The sequence below is a fragment of the Hirundo rustica genome, chromosome 24, assembly GCF_015227805.2.
Source record: "Hirundo rustica isolate bHirRus1 chromosome 24, bHirRus1.pri.v3, whole genome shotgun sequence".
Lineage (NCBI taxonomy): Eukaryota > Metazoa > Chordata > Aves > Passeriformes > Hirundinidae > Hirundo > Hirundo rustica.
In genome coordinates this window covers 406,096-420,494 of record NC_053473.1, presented here as the reverse complement: position 1 = coordinate 420,494, position 14,399 = coordinate 406,096, and the positions used below count along the sequence as shown (strand labels likewise).

Here is a 14,399-nt window from a genome sequence, read left to right as displayed (position 1 = left end):
GCAAAGCCGAGCAGCTCCGCAGTGTCCCGGAATGCCCGAGACAGGGAATCCCCCGGATCGCAGCACCAAGAGCAGCACTGCTCTTCCTTCCTGCGGCGAGGGTGGATGGCAGCCGGCCTCCAGCCCGGGAGCTGGACGAAGCACCTCTCAGTGTCTCTGGAGGGAGAATAAATCTCTGACCAGTGGAGAAACGCCACCCCGAGGTAAAGCACAGCCCGGCCGGAGTACCCGAGCGGTCAGGACGAGCTCGCAGCCCACGGCATGGGAATGAAGCACCTTGGCGTCAGTGCAGCGGGTGATGAGCTGACCCCACCTCACCGCAGAGCGAGAGACGCCAAAGCCCTGGAGGGGACGGGTCAGTGTCACCTCCGACCCCGCAGGGGTTTGGAGGCTGGAGAAGGGTTTGGGTAATGCTGTAGCACTGGGGAATGGGTGCTCTGTCCCCTGTGATGTCGGGCAAACCTTGTTCCAAGTGTCCGCTGCCTGACTCCCACCCTGTGCCCAGTCGCACCCTGTGTCCCAGACGAGGCTGGCTCCCCACTAGGACGCCCAGCCCTGTTTGAGGTGATGCTCAGCTCCCTCGATGTACGGTGCTCTGGGTGTCCCCATGCCCGATTCTCCTGGATGTCCCATGCCCGGTTCCTCCTGAGATCCTTTTAACTCTGGACGTTCCCAGCTCCCCTATTCCCGCTGCCTCCACGACCATCGTGCCCGCTCGGTTTCAGATCCCAGTGCCCTCCGTACCCCTGTGCCCGGTGCTTCTGCTCTTCTGCAACCGTGTCTTTCCGCCTCCTCCATTCCCGATGCTCCCGGGATCCCCGCATCCAGTTTCCTCCCTGCCTGGTGCTCCCGACTCCTCCTCTCCAATGCTCCCAAGGACTCCCACTCACAGTTCTTCCCTTACCCCCATGTCCTGTACTCCCTGATCCCCCATCCCCAGTTCCTCCTGGCATCCTCGGCTCCCTGCCCACGTCATTCCCGATGCTCCCGCGTCCCTTATGTCCGTTTTTACCGCTTTCCTGGGCTACCCCGTGCCCCAGTGCCCCTCTCCCCGGACAAATCCCCCGTGCCCGCCTGGTGCCAGGTGTTGCCCGGTTCACCGCTCCTCCTCCTCTCCTCTCCGCCCCGTGCCGTCCCTCCTCCCCCGGGAAAGCGAAAGCGCGGCGGGCGGAAGCCAAGCTCTCCCCGCCGGGCCGGGCCGGGCCGGGGCCGCACCGGGACCGCGACGGGACCGCGACGGGACCGCTTCCCCCCATGGCTTCCATCGGCAACTTCTTGCGACGGAGCCTGCGGCGCGCCGGCCGCAGAGGTGAGGGACGGGAGGGGCTCCGGGAGGTGCCGGTGCCGGTGTCAGTTTCGGTGTCGGGACCGGTCCGTTCCCGGTGCCAGGGCTGCGGGAGCCGGCGGCTGCCGGCGGCGCGGGGACGTTCCCCGGTGCCACCGACGGCAGCGGCTCGGTCCCTCCAGCCCTGCCCGTTCGCACCGCAGCCCGCGGAGCCCAGCTCGGGCCGGTGCCCCGGGACTTACCGCGTCTCTTGTTCCGTCGCGGGGGTTCAGCCCATCCCGGGCGTTCAGCCCATCTTCCGGGAGCCCACCCCTTCCCAACTGAGCCCACCCCAGCCCCAGGGGCGGCTCCACAGATCCCCTATCTCCCCACATCCCCACTGGATGGGCATGCCGGCGTGTGGCATCTGGGACACTCGTGGGGATATCCATGGGGGGGGCCACGAGGGAGACGGTGCCCCTCAAGACAGTGGAGTGTCGCAGAGCCTTCAGAAGGCGATGCAGAAATTGGTCCTTTGGGATTTGTGATCTTTTCCGAGATACCGAATGGATCATCAGTTCTCTGGCTGCCATATCTCAAGCCACAACAAAGCAGGTTGGAGCAATCCGTGGATTTGGGGCGCTTACTGCGCCCTCCGTCTGTTTTGTGCTGTCTGGCTCCACATGAGCTCGATGTTCCCAGCGCAGCAGAAGAGCTTTGATAAAGCCAAAGCCGTTTCCTCTCCGCTGGGGCAGGTGGGCAGGTGGGCGGCACGGGGAGCTGAGCTCCTCCGCAAGCCGGGTCGGTAAACTCTGGCACACCAAAGGTCGGGAGTTTTCCGGGAGGAAAGAGACCGGTTGTGCCACAGGCAGAATGGGGCTGAGCGCAGCCCTCGGTGATAAGAAAAGCCCGCGGCAGCCTTTGCCCTCTCTGTGCCCGGTGGATGGAAGGGGTGAAGATCCACGTCACCGGCAGCCACTTTCCATCTGGGAGTTGTGAGAGCCCCCCTGGCCACCCCCCTCCTTCCCCTCCTCGCGGGGGATGCTCCCGCTGCTGGGGGCCCGGGGGTGCTCCCGGAATCTTCCTGACACGTGCTATGGGAGAATCCTTGGCTCTTGTGACCCCGGTTTACGTTCCAAGAGACAAGTCACTGTGAATCCTGCCGGTTTGGGGCACCTCTAGGATCTGTGATGCTGCCTTCAGCCTGCCTGACAGTCCACTCCATACTTTCCTGGAGCTCATCTTCCAGCCCAGGGATGGGGAGTTGTGGTCTTGGAGGGATTTAGGCTCTGCCAGTGAGGGCATTGCAGCCAGACCTGCAATGCTGGGGGATCCACACCTCCCTGTGCGAGAGGCAGAGCCATAGCCTGGCGTGGCCGGGCTCTCCAGAACAACAGGTTTAGCTTGTTTGCTTGTAAACCCCATGGACAAAATGCAAATCCATTCCTCGCTGGAGAGCACATCTGGTGTTGTGCAGAGTGGGACTGGATAGACAGGATTTCACTGCACTTTCATCTCGCCCTGGTGGTGGGAAAACAACCAATGCCAGTGTCCAGCATGGATGGGGGACACCAGCCACCTTCCCATGGCTCAGCCTTGTTCCCTGGGGTCCCCCCAACAACAACCTCCTGCCTGGGTCCAGGGTGTTACTAGACCAAAGCCATTGCTGGAGCATCCCAAGGAAGAGCAGAGAATCAATGCACATCTTGTCAACCTTTTCCCTGGCCTGGAACACCTCATTGGGCAGGTCCAGGATGATCCCCAACGAGGATAAACCAGAAATATCCTCAGACAGCTCTCATTCATCTGCCACAAAGGGACCTCTCTGGGATGAATTTTGCCCTGCCAAGGAGGACTTTGCATGTGGAGGTGGTGCAGAAGGGGTGGCTTTGAGCATCTCTCCACCCCGAGCTGGGAAAGCCATTTCTGATCCCTGGGAAGGAACATCCTGTGATGGAACCATGAGTGTTACCTTCTCCCATGAGCCTTCTGTTCCCATCAGCTCCCAGTGACCTGGAACATAGGCTGGAGAGGTGTTTCCAGACTAAAGGAGGTAGCTGTGGAGCTGGAGGCATGTGTTGGCAGGGTATCCACCAGCACTGCTTCTCGAGAAGGATGCTATACTTGAAGGATAATAGGAGTAGCTGATCACGGCCATGCCTTGCCCTAACCAGCTGTGGCACAACCAGAAGAGCCCAGGGACAAACTCTGGGATCTGGGGACAAACTGCAAGAGCTAGTAATCTCGTCCAGCCACATATTTATTTTTCTTGCTATTCCCAAAAGAACAGCTCAACTTTTCTGCTCCAGCTCCCCACCATAATCAGAGATGGGACAGTTTCTGTGTCAAGAACAAGGTGTAAAGGGAAGCACAAGTGGCCTCTGAGAGAGGGAAGAGCTGTAGCATGGCCTGGCTGCAGTCTCTGTCCAGTATTTACCTCCTCTTCTTTGCAGCCCTTGGATCTCACTGTCCCACTGTGGTCATCCCAGGGCCCTTGGAGATGCTGGATGGGGCTCTTTTCCCTCCTGTTCCTGGTTGTTCAGTGTGTGACAGCTGATGCTTCCCAGCTGCCCTTCCCAAACAGCCCAACAGGAACTGGGGTGTAATCTCCAAGAGCTGCTTTGCTTCGGGAGCTGTGGTTTAGGGAAAACCCTCGAGTAGCTCATTTGCAATCAGCAGTTCCCAGGACATCTGGCTGGGAGAGGTTGGGATTCATCTGACTGGAGCTTTAGGAGGTGCTGAAACAATGTCTGGGCTGGGTTTTTTTTCTGTTTACTTCCCTTAAGGGAATAAAATTAACTGCTGTAAACACATTCCCACACATCCTTGAAGATGTTTAATGCAGACCCCATCTGCGCTCCCTCATTCCATGTGCCTGCTTTGCTCTGGGCATCCTTCTGCCCTCACTGGGCTGGGGCAAAGGAAGGCTGGGGGGTGTCTTAGGATTTTCCGTAAAAGACTCATAAAAGCCATTTCTCTTTCCTTTTCATGTCCCCAGCTGTTCATTTTTGGGGACCAAATGTCCTGGCACCAGGACCTGCTTCCCTCCAGCCATTTTAGCCAGTTCAGGTGTAACTCTGCCACTCCTCCCTTGCCCTCAGGATGCCTCACATCTTTCATTGCACTCTGATCTGACTTTTTGGGGGATCTTTTTGGCTTCAGAAGGAAAAGATGGGGCCTCTGCTGCAGAAAACACTCCCCCACGGGCACCACAGGGGAAGATGGGGGAGCGGAGCTCGGCCTTCTACTCTGCTGGACAGTTCTTCTTTGAGTACCTGGTGGTGGTGTCGCTGAAGAAGATGCCAGATGGACATTATGAACCCAAAATAACCTACCAGTTCCCAAAGGTATTTAGTCCTTTGTTTCTGATAAGATTAGTTTTTCACGTTTAGAGGAGAAAGTGATGTTGTTCCTACCCCATCATTAAAGCCAGGAAGGGAGAAGAAGAAAGTGGCCCATGCCCTTGAGTCACAGCCCCAGACCCCAGGGCTTTGCCTGCCCTGGGTCGGGGTTGCTAGGACCATCTGTCCCTCCCCATGATCCCAGGCCAGGGCCACAAACCCCAGGAAGAAACTACCAGGGGTTGTTCCTGGCCTCCTGTCCCAAAAGGGGAGACCACAGTGGGGAAACCACACCTCAGGGAAGTGGCACAGGAAGAGATCCCGGTTTGCAGAGGGTCCCTCTGCTTTGCCTCACTGTCCATGGGGTGAGAGTGAAAATTTTGATTTTTGGGAGGTGCTTGTCCAGACATGTGCAGGCCCCTTCTGCATCATTCAGAGCATGGGTTTGCTTTGGGACAGACTGAGACTGATTCCACTGAATCCCACCCCATTCCTGGTGACAATGGGGACCCTCCATCTCCCTGACTCTTGGCATCGTTTCCTTCCAGCGTGAGAACTTGCTGAAGGGCCAGAAGGAGGAGGAGGAACGTCTCCTCCAAGCCATCCCCCTCTTCTGCTTCCCTGATGGCAACAACTGGGCGCCTATCACCGAGTTCACCAGGTACCTGCCCCACTGCAGGGTCTGGGCTGGGACCCCCACCCCTGTGGGACTCCTGAGGGCTGGAAGGACCAGCCCAGCCCAGCCTAGTCCATCCCAGCTCATCCCAGCCCCATGTTTTCTCTCCTTGCAGCGAAACCTTTTCCTTTGTCCTGACAAACGTGGATGGCAGCAGGAAGATCGGCTACTGCAGGCGGCTGCTGGTGAGCCCTCCCCACCCCACACCCATTAGCAGTGTCACCTGCTCCCCACGGTGGAACATGTCACCTCCTGCCATGCCCAGAGTTCAGCTCTTGGGGACGTGCTCAGAAAGCCACTGGCCTTGACCAAAGTGATGACAAGCAGCACAAGGGTACCCAAAGCAGGTTTTTAAAGCTCTCTGCTGAGACATCACTCAGATGTTGGAGGGAGGAAACAAGTTTTCACAAAGCATGTGGATGTGGCACCTGGGGACATGAATTAGGGCTGAATGTGGTGGTGCTGGGCTGACTTTTGGACTTGGAGATCTTGGAGGGCTTTTCCAAACTTAAGAGTTCTGTGATTCCCCACTGGTTTCCACAGCTTCCCTGGCTCCTTTCCCTTGTCTGCAGTGGCAGGATGGCTGCAAATCCCACTTGGGATCAGGATGGGGATGTCAGTGCAGGCATCCAGGTGCCAAGGAACTGGGAGCCCTCAGCCCCATCCCCAAAAACTGCATCTGAGCAGTGGCTGTTTCTCAAATCACAGGTTTGACCAGCTCAGGGGCTCTGAGGTGCAACAGTTTTCCCTGGCTGCTGCTTTAAACAGGGACATAAATCCAGGAGGGCATCCCTGTGCCACAGCCTGGGGAATTGCTGGAACCAGCACCCCTTCAGCCTGGTGTGCCCATTTTGGCATCCAAGGCTGAGTTCAGGCTATTGGAACTGAATGTCTGGAGGGCTGAAAGTGCAGAAAGCAAACAGACCCAGGGTAGTCCAGTTGGAAAAGGGGAAAAAAAGCCAGAGAACTCATCCCAAAGGCCCCTGTTGTAGCAGGAGGCAGGATTAACCCTAAGGATGGTGAGGCAGGATGTCTGAGAAAATGTGTGTCTGGGTGAGAGGAGAGTTTGGAAATATGCCAAAGGACTTTGCACCAAAATAATTAACAGCTTAGGCTGTTAATTATCAAAATCATCTCCTCTGGGCACCCTCTGGTTTTCCAACATCAGCTGCATCTTTGGTCTTGGCCCTAGCTTTGAAAATCCCCCAGTGAGCGACTGGGAAATCGAGGGGAGCAAGTGAGGATCCCTTTGGAGAGCATGGAGCTGCCGCAAGGGGCTGGGAGATGCTCAAATCCTTTTCCCACACTCTTCCAGCCCTCCGGGCGTGGTGTCCGGCTCCCTGAGGTTTTCTGCATCATCAGCTGCCTGGGCTGCTTTGGACTCTTCTCCAAGGTAAGGATGCGGTGGCTCTGGCCCAGCAGCGGCTTCGGTGACTGCTCCTTTTTCTGCTGGGGATTCCCAGCTCACGTCTTTCTCACCCAGATCCTGGACGAGGTGGAGAAGAGGCGCCAGATCTCCATGGCAGTGATCTACCCCTTCATGCAGGGCCTTCGGGAATCACCCTTCCCAGCTCCAGGGAAAACCGTCACCATCAAAAGTTTCATCCCCGAGTCGGGCACAGAGGTTGGTGCGGGGCTCGGGGGCACCTCCTGGACTGCTGCAACATGAGGAGCCTGGGCTGCGTCTGGGAGCATCCTCCACATGTGCAGCACCCACGGGTGCTCACCATAGCAGGGCAGGGTGGGTCAGGCTGCCAGGGGCCTCATCCCTTGGGAATATGGGTGTTATTATATCCAGGAGGAGAGCAGTGAGGATGAGGATGGAGCCCATCCTTAGGGGATGCTGCCCCATCTTTGCATCCTCTGCAGCTCGCCCAGCCTGGAGCTGGAACTGCCACACGAAAACCTCTCTGCACACCACGTTGGGACTTGCCTGGCCCTGATGCCAGAGCGGGATGTTGTGCCAGGGGCTGGGAGCTGCTCCAGCTGCTGAGCCAGTATCAGCTCCTCTGGCAGGTTGGGGAGCACAGTGGTGCCAGGGTGGTCGTGGGCTGCAAATTTCTTCCCAAAAGAGGCGGTCAGGCACTGGCACAGCCTGTCCAGTGCAGTGGTGGAATCACCATCCCTAGAAGTGTTCAGAAAACACGTGGATGTGGTAATTGGGGATGGGGGTTAGTAGTGAACGTGGAGTTGATGATCTTAGAGGGGTTTTCCAACCCTGATGATTCCATACTCTTCTCCATACCACTGTGCTCAGCTCCCAGTCTTGGTTTCTACCTGGTTTAGCCCCCTAGGCAGACGCAGGTGTGGGACAAGCCCAGTCTTTTCCTGTGGAGAAAAGATCTGATCCAGGCATGGATGAGAAGATCCCATTGTGCCCACACACAGCCCAGACTTGCACGGGCACAGCCTTTTCATTTGCTTTTCCTTTCTCTTGTGGCAAAGCCAAGCTGGAAAAATGGGGAAGATCCACTCTGGCACTGGGCAAAATATCCTCAATGCTGAGCATTCCATGGATGTGCCCTGCCAGAGAGGGCCTGAGAGCGGGATCCCTCCTCTCTAGAGCAATTTAGCAGCTGGTGATCTAAGTGATTTCTTCATCCAGGGAGCTTGTGCAAGACTTTGTAGGTTGCTCAATGCTGTGTCTCAGGGCCATGGTTGGAAGCATGGCCTGGGCTGCCAGAGGGAGGAGGAATGAGGATGTTCTTCGAAAGAGCTGCACTCTGGGGCTCCGAGCAGGGGCTGGAGCAAGGCAAGGCGATCACTGAGATCAGGAAAGGTGGAGAAAGAAATCCTGGGTACTGCATGGGCTGAGAGCTGGGGATGGGGCAGGATTTGTGCTGGAAAGGGACTCTGGAGCCCAGCCAAGCCTGATGCTGCTGGCTGAGAAGATGCTGCTTTAGTGGAAAGGCACATGGAGAAGGGAACTTCCCTCCTGAAGGGTGGGGAGAGAGGCCAGGACTGTGTCATGAGCTACACAGTCCTGGTAACCCTTCAGTACTCACCATGTCCGGCTGCCATGGGGATTGATGGAATTGGGAGACTTGAGGGCAAAGGCAGCTGAGTAGCCAGCCCTCCTGCAAATCTCTATTAGATCCCCCACTTTTGCAATATCTTAGCCAGGAATTGCCAGGCTGCCCCTGCCAGAGAGGCTTTAGAGGATGGTTTTGTGGCATTTGTAGAAGTCATCCCCTTCCCACTCCTCCCTTTCCTGGCAGCTCCCAGATGACCTGTCAGACACTGAGATGGGACACGTCCCTGCCACCCCCTGCCAGGGACTTGGGAGCACTGGGTTAACTTGGGTTAATTTCCAGTGCACAGATAAAGAGCCCTGTCACTGATGGCTTCCCTGAGCTCTCAGCACTGCACAGGCTGAATCTCCCGGCAGGATGAAATGGGGTTGTCCCTTGTACATGGACACAGTGCAGATGCTGCAAACTCTGGGCCATTAATTGCTTCCAAATCACCTTCTCAGGGAGGCAGGGCAGGATGGGGGGAGTGTTGCCCCTCCTAAGCTGGGGTTCCATGCCTCTTCCTTGGCAGCTCATTGAGCTAACACGGCCTGTGGATGCCCACCTGGAGCATGTGGAGTTCCAGGCTCTGCTCCAGCGACTCAGCTCCGACCTCATCCTGCACATCTTCGCCTCCGCCGTGCTGGAGCGACGGCTCATTTTCCTGGCTGAGGAGCTGAGGTGAGTCCTGATCTCTTTATTATAAAAATGCCCATAAAAATGTCCTTGAAGTGGCATAGGACCCAGCAGAGATTGGATGTTCCCTCCTCCCTGCTGTGGTGTCAGCTCTGGCTGCCTGTCCTACAGTGTCCTGTCTCAGTGCATCCATGCCGTGGCTGCTCTCCTGTACCCCTTCACCTGGGCTCACACCTACATCCCCGTGGTCCCCGAGTGCCTGCTGGACACCGTGTGCTGCCCCACACCTTTCATGGTTGGCATCCAGATGCGGCACCTGGAGCGGGTCCTGGAGCAGCCCATGGAGGAGGTATTTCATCCAGAGGGGAGGGCAGCTGCATGGAGCCATTGTTTAATCTGTGTCCCCAGGTTTGGCTTGACCCTGGGGCTGGAGGCTCTGATTGTGCCCTTTTCCCACGCAGGGAGGCTGGAAATTAGGATGTCCTCCATGTTCCCTTCTGTTGGCACCTGGGGCAATACCTCCACACTCCCCTGGGAGCTGCCCTGCCCTGCCCCCTGCGGCTCCAGGAGCTGCTGTTGGGACCATCCCAGTCTTGAAGCAGAGGAAAGCCGTGCAGGGACAAGCCTTGTGGGCAATGCCCTGGTCCCCCTGCCCAGGTCCCTCCTGCTGATCCCTCTCCTGCCACCCTCATGGGCTGGTGACACACCAGTCCCAAATGGGTGGGAGGAAGCCCAGATGCCTTTGCAGGGCTAAACCTTGTTACTCTCTGCTCTCTTTCAGGCTCTGATAGTTGATCTCTGTGAAGGGAAGATCATCCGGGCGGTAGGTCCTCCCTATGTGGGTGTGGGGCTGGGGGTGGCCTGGATAACCCCAGCAAGGGCCTTTTCTCCTTGGCTGTCAGCTCCCTGGCAGCTTCCATGTTTTTAAATGGCTTCAAACTACCAGGGGGCAGGGTTAGATGGGATTTTGGGAAGGAATTCTTCCCTGTGAGGGTGGTGAAGCCCTGGCACAGGTTGCCCAGAGAAGCTGTGGCTGCCCCTGGATCCCTGGGAGTGTCCAAGGCCACGTTGGACAGAGCTTGGAGCAATGCGGTCTAGTGGAAGGTGTCCCTGCCCATGGCAGGGGGTGGAATGAGATGGGCTTTAAGATCCCTTCTAATCTAAACCCATCTGGGATTTTGTGGTTCTATGATTTTGGGGGTAGAACCATCTCAGTGGCAACCTCCCAGGCGGGATACCCCATGTGGGGATGGCTACAGCCACTGCACCCGGCTTTTGAGCCAGAACAGCAGGGTCCATGCACTGGATATCCCACACCCACATCTCTGCAGGACATTGTGGTGATGATTAATCAATGAGCTTTGAAAGCCCCACTGACGGGCTGCACCAACCCATAGCCCCCTGAGCTGGATTCCCCCTGGTGCTTCACGGCCCCATTGCCTTGCAGGTGGGTGATGAGGAGGAGATCCTGCCCAGAAAGCTGCAGAACGAGATGCTGGTATCTCTGAACAGGCACAACAACAACAACAACGTGCACAGTAAGGATGTCTGCAATGGTAAAACAGCCCTGATCTGCCCTCTCCATGGTTAGAGACTTCAGCCAAGGGATTTTCCTAAAGTCACCTGGTCTGGGATGTTTCTCCCCATTTGCAGGGCTAATCCCATGGCTTTTCCTCTGTCCTTTGAAACATAAGAGCAGGAACAGATAATTCTGCTGGAAAACTGGATTTTTGCTAATATTTGGAATGTTAAGATGCTGTAACCCTGGAGAGCAATACCCTGGAAAGCCAAGGATCCCTCAGCAAAATTAGTCTGATCTTTGAATAGTGGCAGAGGAAGGCTCTAAGCAATTCCTTGGGATGCAAACACAGACCAGGTTAAAATAAACCATCAGCTCAGAGGTCCCATCCCTACCTCTCGTGTTCCGTGTCCCCTTCTAGCCTTGGAGCAGGTGAACGCCCTGGTGTCGGAGGCCTTTGTGCATTTCTTTGTACGCCTGGTCGGGCACTACGCCTCCCACATCAAGTGGGGCAGGAGCGGCTCCGGCAGCTTCCAGGAACGAGCCTTCTGCAAGGCCATCACCTCCAAGAGTTGCCGCAGATTTGTCAAGAAGTTTGTGAAGACAAACATGTTTTCCCTATTTATTGAGGAAGCAGAGAAGAGCAGGATCCCACAGGAAGGTAATGGTCCCATTTCTCATCCTCTCCCCTGTCAGGTGAGCTCTGTGGAACCCTGGGCTGGTGGGTTTAGGGGCAGAGACACCTCGTGCTTGGTGAGGGACGAGATGCAGCCCAAGCTGAGGGTGCTCAGGGCACTGAGCAGATCCTGTTTACTCTCAATGGCCTCATTTCTCCATCCCGGTCAAGCGAAAAAAAAAAGTCCTATTTGTGACTCCCCATCCCTGAAAGTGTCTAAGGCCAGGCTGGATGGGGCCTGGAGCCACCTGGGGTAGTGGAAAGTGTCCCTGCCCATGGCAGAGTTTGGAACTCGATGAGCTTTAAGGTCCCTTCCAACCCAAACCAGTGTAGGATTCTGGATTCTGTGATTCATTTTAGATCTTGTCAGATGCCTGGAGCTGGGGCCAGCTCACTGGTAGCTCCATGTTGAGGCAAACAAACGGCAGCAGCACAAACATTTGGCTTGGGCACAGCAGCAGCTGCCAGGAGTCTGACTCAGCTCAGCCTCAGCTCTGTGGCAGCAGCACTGGTCCTTCCCCCATCCTGGGGATTGACAGGGCACAGGGCAGAGCTGAGCCTCCTCCCAGCCTGGGACGAGGACAAATGGGCAGTGGAGAGCCAAAACCTGTACTGCTGGATGGAGACATCCTGGGCCGGGATCTGCCACCCAGGGCAGCTCCTGCTGGCACTGCCTCAGCTGCTGCTCCTCTGCCCTTTTATGTGAGACCTTACAGGGCAAACCTGGGGAGGAAGAGAGGAATGGCACAATCCCTGTTTTTCTCATTGTATTCCCAATCTACATCACCACTCTTTTTGCTGGGTCTGCTGCTTTCTCCCTTCCTTGCTAGCGGGAACCATAAAACTGAACAGGAGTAAACACATGGGTTAAAACCTCTGGCTAACCCAGCATAATAAAGCCTATTTTGGGTGAGAGGGATGGGTGGCATTGCAACCACCCCCATTTCATACTTATATAATCCTGGAATTCAAAAAAATTAGGTTGGAGGGACCTTTAAAGGGCATCTTGTTCCACCTGCCATGGGCAGGGACACCTTCCACTATCCCACGTTGCTCCAAGCCCCATCCAACCTGGCCTTGGACACTTCATTTCCACATTTCCCCCGTGTCCTCTCTGGATGCAGATGTCCATAACCTAGGACGGTTTGGGACACAAACACTTCCCAGGATTTGGGCTGTGCAGCCCTGTATCTCCCATTCCAAACACCAGCACCTCACCCATGACCTTTTCTCCTCCACAGCATATTTCCAGCAGAAAATAATAGAGTACCATGAACAGAAGAAGCACCAAAAGGACTCCTGAAGTCTAGCCTGGGAGCAGAGGAGCAGGACTAGGACTGACACATCCCTGCCAGCAGCACTACACTGGACTCTGTTCCTGCCCACCTGGAACTCCTGAGCTGCCTCGGCAGCACTGAGCACTGGTCCCACCTTTCTTCCTCAGGGCATCATGGCACTGGAAAACTCTTTGCACAGAACCAGCACCACGCTGGGATTTCTTTCCTGATCACTGTTGTTCCAGGGACAGACTGTGACTACCAGTGCTTGGCCTTGCAAAGACCTTGTCCCCCCAGCACCTCACACAGAGGAAGGGCAGCAGGGCTGACTGTGGGACAACAGGGGTTTAGAGTAATTATTAGAAGGAAAAAAAAAAAAAAGGAAATAGTGTTACTTCTCATTAAAACAAACGAGGGGTTTGCAAATAAGGAACATCCCATTGCACAGTTCCCGAGGTTTTGTTATTAACAACTGTTTTATGTTGTTTTATTGAGCCATTGTTAAACACCAGCAGGAGCAGGTGGGGAGGGTTAGTGGTTTCCTCTCTGGCAGCTGCTGCATGACTGGTGCCAAGAGCCAAGTTTGGCTTTCTAAGGAAACAAAAATACTCATTTACAGCAGGTTATTTATTTGTGCTGGAGCAAACTGTGAAGGCCACATGGCTGTGGGGTGTCAAGGGAGAAACAGCTGATCAACACCTCTGGGGAGGGAGGAAGGATTTGTTCCATCCTAGAGTAAAATGTGTCACCGTCCCCCTTGGGTCTGGTCTTGGTGCCAATTTCTCTTAAAACCTTGCAATTCCTCTCTGAAATGTAATGCCAGCAGCACATTAAAGCTAAATGATGGTTCTCCTCCTTTCTGAATACACTCAGACAGGAAATACATATTGCAGCAGGGAAGCTGGGTTGGGGCTGCAGATCTGACTGGTCCCACCCATAGAAACCCAAGCCAGGTACTTCTCCCAGGAAATGCTCCAATGAAGACAAAGCTTCATTCTCCCCTCTGGGATGTTACAGCCGGGCTGTCGCATCACTTGGTGCCCACCAGGCATCAAAATATCAAAAATATCCTGGAATCAAGGAATCTCAAACTGGTTTGGGATGCAAGGGATGTTCATGACCACCCAATTCCACCCCCTGCCATGGACAAGGACACTTTCCACTATCCCAGGTTGCTCCAAGCCCCATCCAGCCTGGCCTTGAACACTTCCAGGGATCCAAGGGCAGCCACAGCTTCTCTGGTGTGTCAGGGTGTCTCCACCCTCACAGGGAACAATTCCTCCCCACTATCCCATCTAACCCTGCCCTCTGGCAGTGGGAAGCCATCCCCCCTTGTCCTGTCACTCCTCCAGGCCCTTGTCCACAGTCTCTCTCCATCTTGTGGTTCCTTCAGGTACTGAAAGCACACAATTAGGTCACCCCAAAGCTCTTCTCCAGACTGAACACCACCAATTCTCAGCCTTTCCTCACAGCAGAGCTGCTCCATCCCTCTGACCACCTTGATGCCTCCTCCTGTGGCTCCAAATCCAGTTTAACACAACTTTTGCAGTGGTACTGGAAGCCAGCGGGGGATTTTGTGCAAACACTGAAATCTACCAGGCTGCCAGTTGTCTTTTACTCTCAGAGCTGGGTAATATCCACCCAAACAAGAGAGAGAAAGGACATTTACTTTTGAACCCTTCATCCAATCAGGCACAAATGTGACTAAAACACAGCTGGACATAGGGCACAAACAGCAGTGAAAGTCTCCAGCCCTGCTGAAAGAAAAATAGTTGATTTGTTGTTCAGCCCCCACATGCTTTTGGAGGGAGAACAGGAATTATTTGTTAAGAAAAAAGGGGATTTTTGGCATTGGGGTGTCTTCTCTGGCTCCACAAGTTCCCTCTCATGGGTAGAGAGAGTACAGGGTTAACTACAGGTAATTAAAGGTTAATGGTATTTTTCTGGGTTTCTTTTTATATTTATTTTTCCAAGTTCAACTGACAGCAGAAAATGGTGT

At 55.2% G+C, this 14,399-nt stretch overlaps 1 protein-coding gene across 1 annotated transcript; it reads left to right on the top strand.

Moving 5' to 3' along the window:
• The first annotated feature begins 1,172 nt into the window (after positions 1–1,172).
• On the top strand, positions 1,173–13,376 carry DENND2D (DENN domain containing 2D). The gene is made up of 12 exons (XM_040085487.2): positions 1,173–1,309; positions 4,427–4,611; positions 5,154–5,266; positions 5,397–5,466; positions 6,597–6,674; positions 6,765–6,905; positions 8,825–8,973; positions 9,100–9,277; positions 9,710–9,751; positions 10,376–10,466; positions 10,869–11,108; positions 12,365–13,376. The coding sequence occupies exons 1-12, from the start codon at positions 1,255–1,257 to the stop codon at positions 12,424–12,426; spliced, it is 1,404 nt and encodes a 467-aa protein (XP_039941421.1). The 5' UTR covers positions 1,173–1,254; the 3' UTR covers positions 12,427–13,376.
• Positions 13,377–14,399: the final 1,023 nt, after the last annotated feature.

Coding starts and splice junctions, on each gene's coding strand:
- DENND2D (XM_040085487.2), top strand. CDS start 1,255: ATGGCTTCCATCGGCAACTTCTTGCGACGGAGCCTGCGGCGCGCCGGC. Junction 5,267..5,396: donor CCTATCACCGAGTTCACCAG/GTACCTGCCCCA, acceptor CTCTCCTTGCAG/CGAAACCTTTTCCTTTGTCC. Junction 5,467..6,596: donor GCTACTGCAGGCGGCTGCTG/GTGAGCCCTCCC, acceptor ACACTCTTCCAG/CCCTCCGGGCGTGGTGTCCG.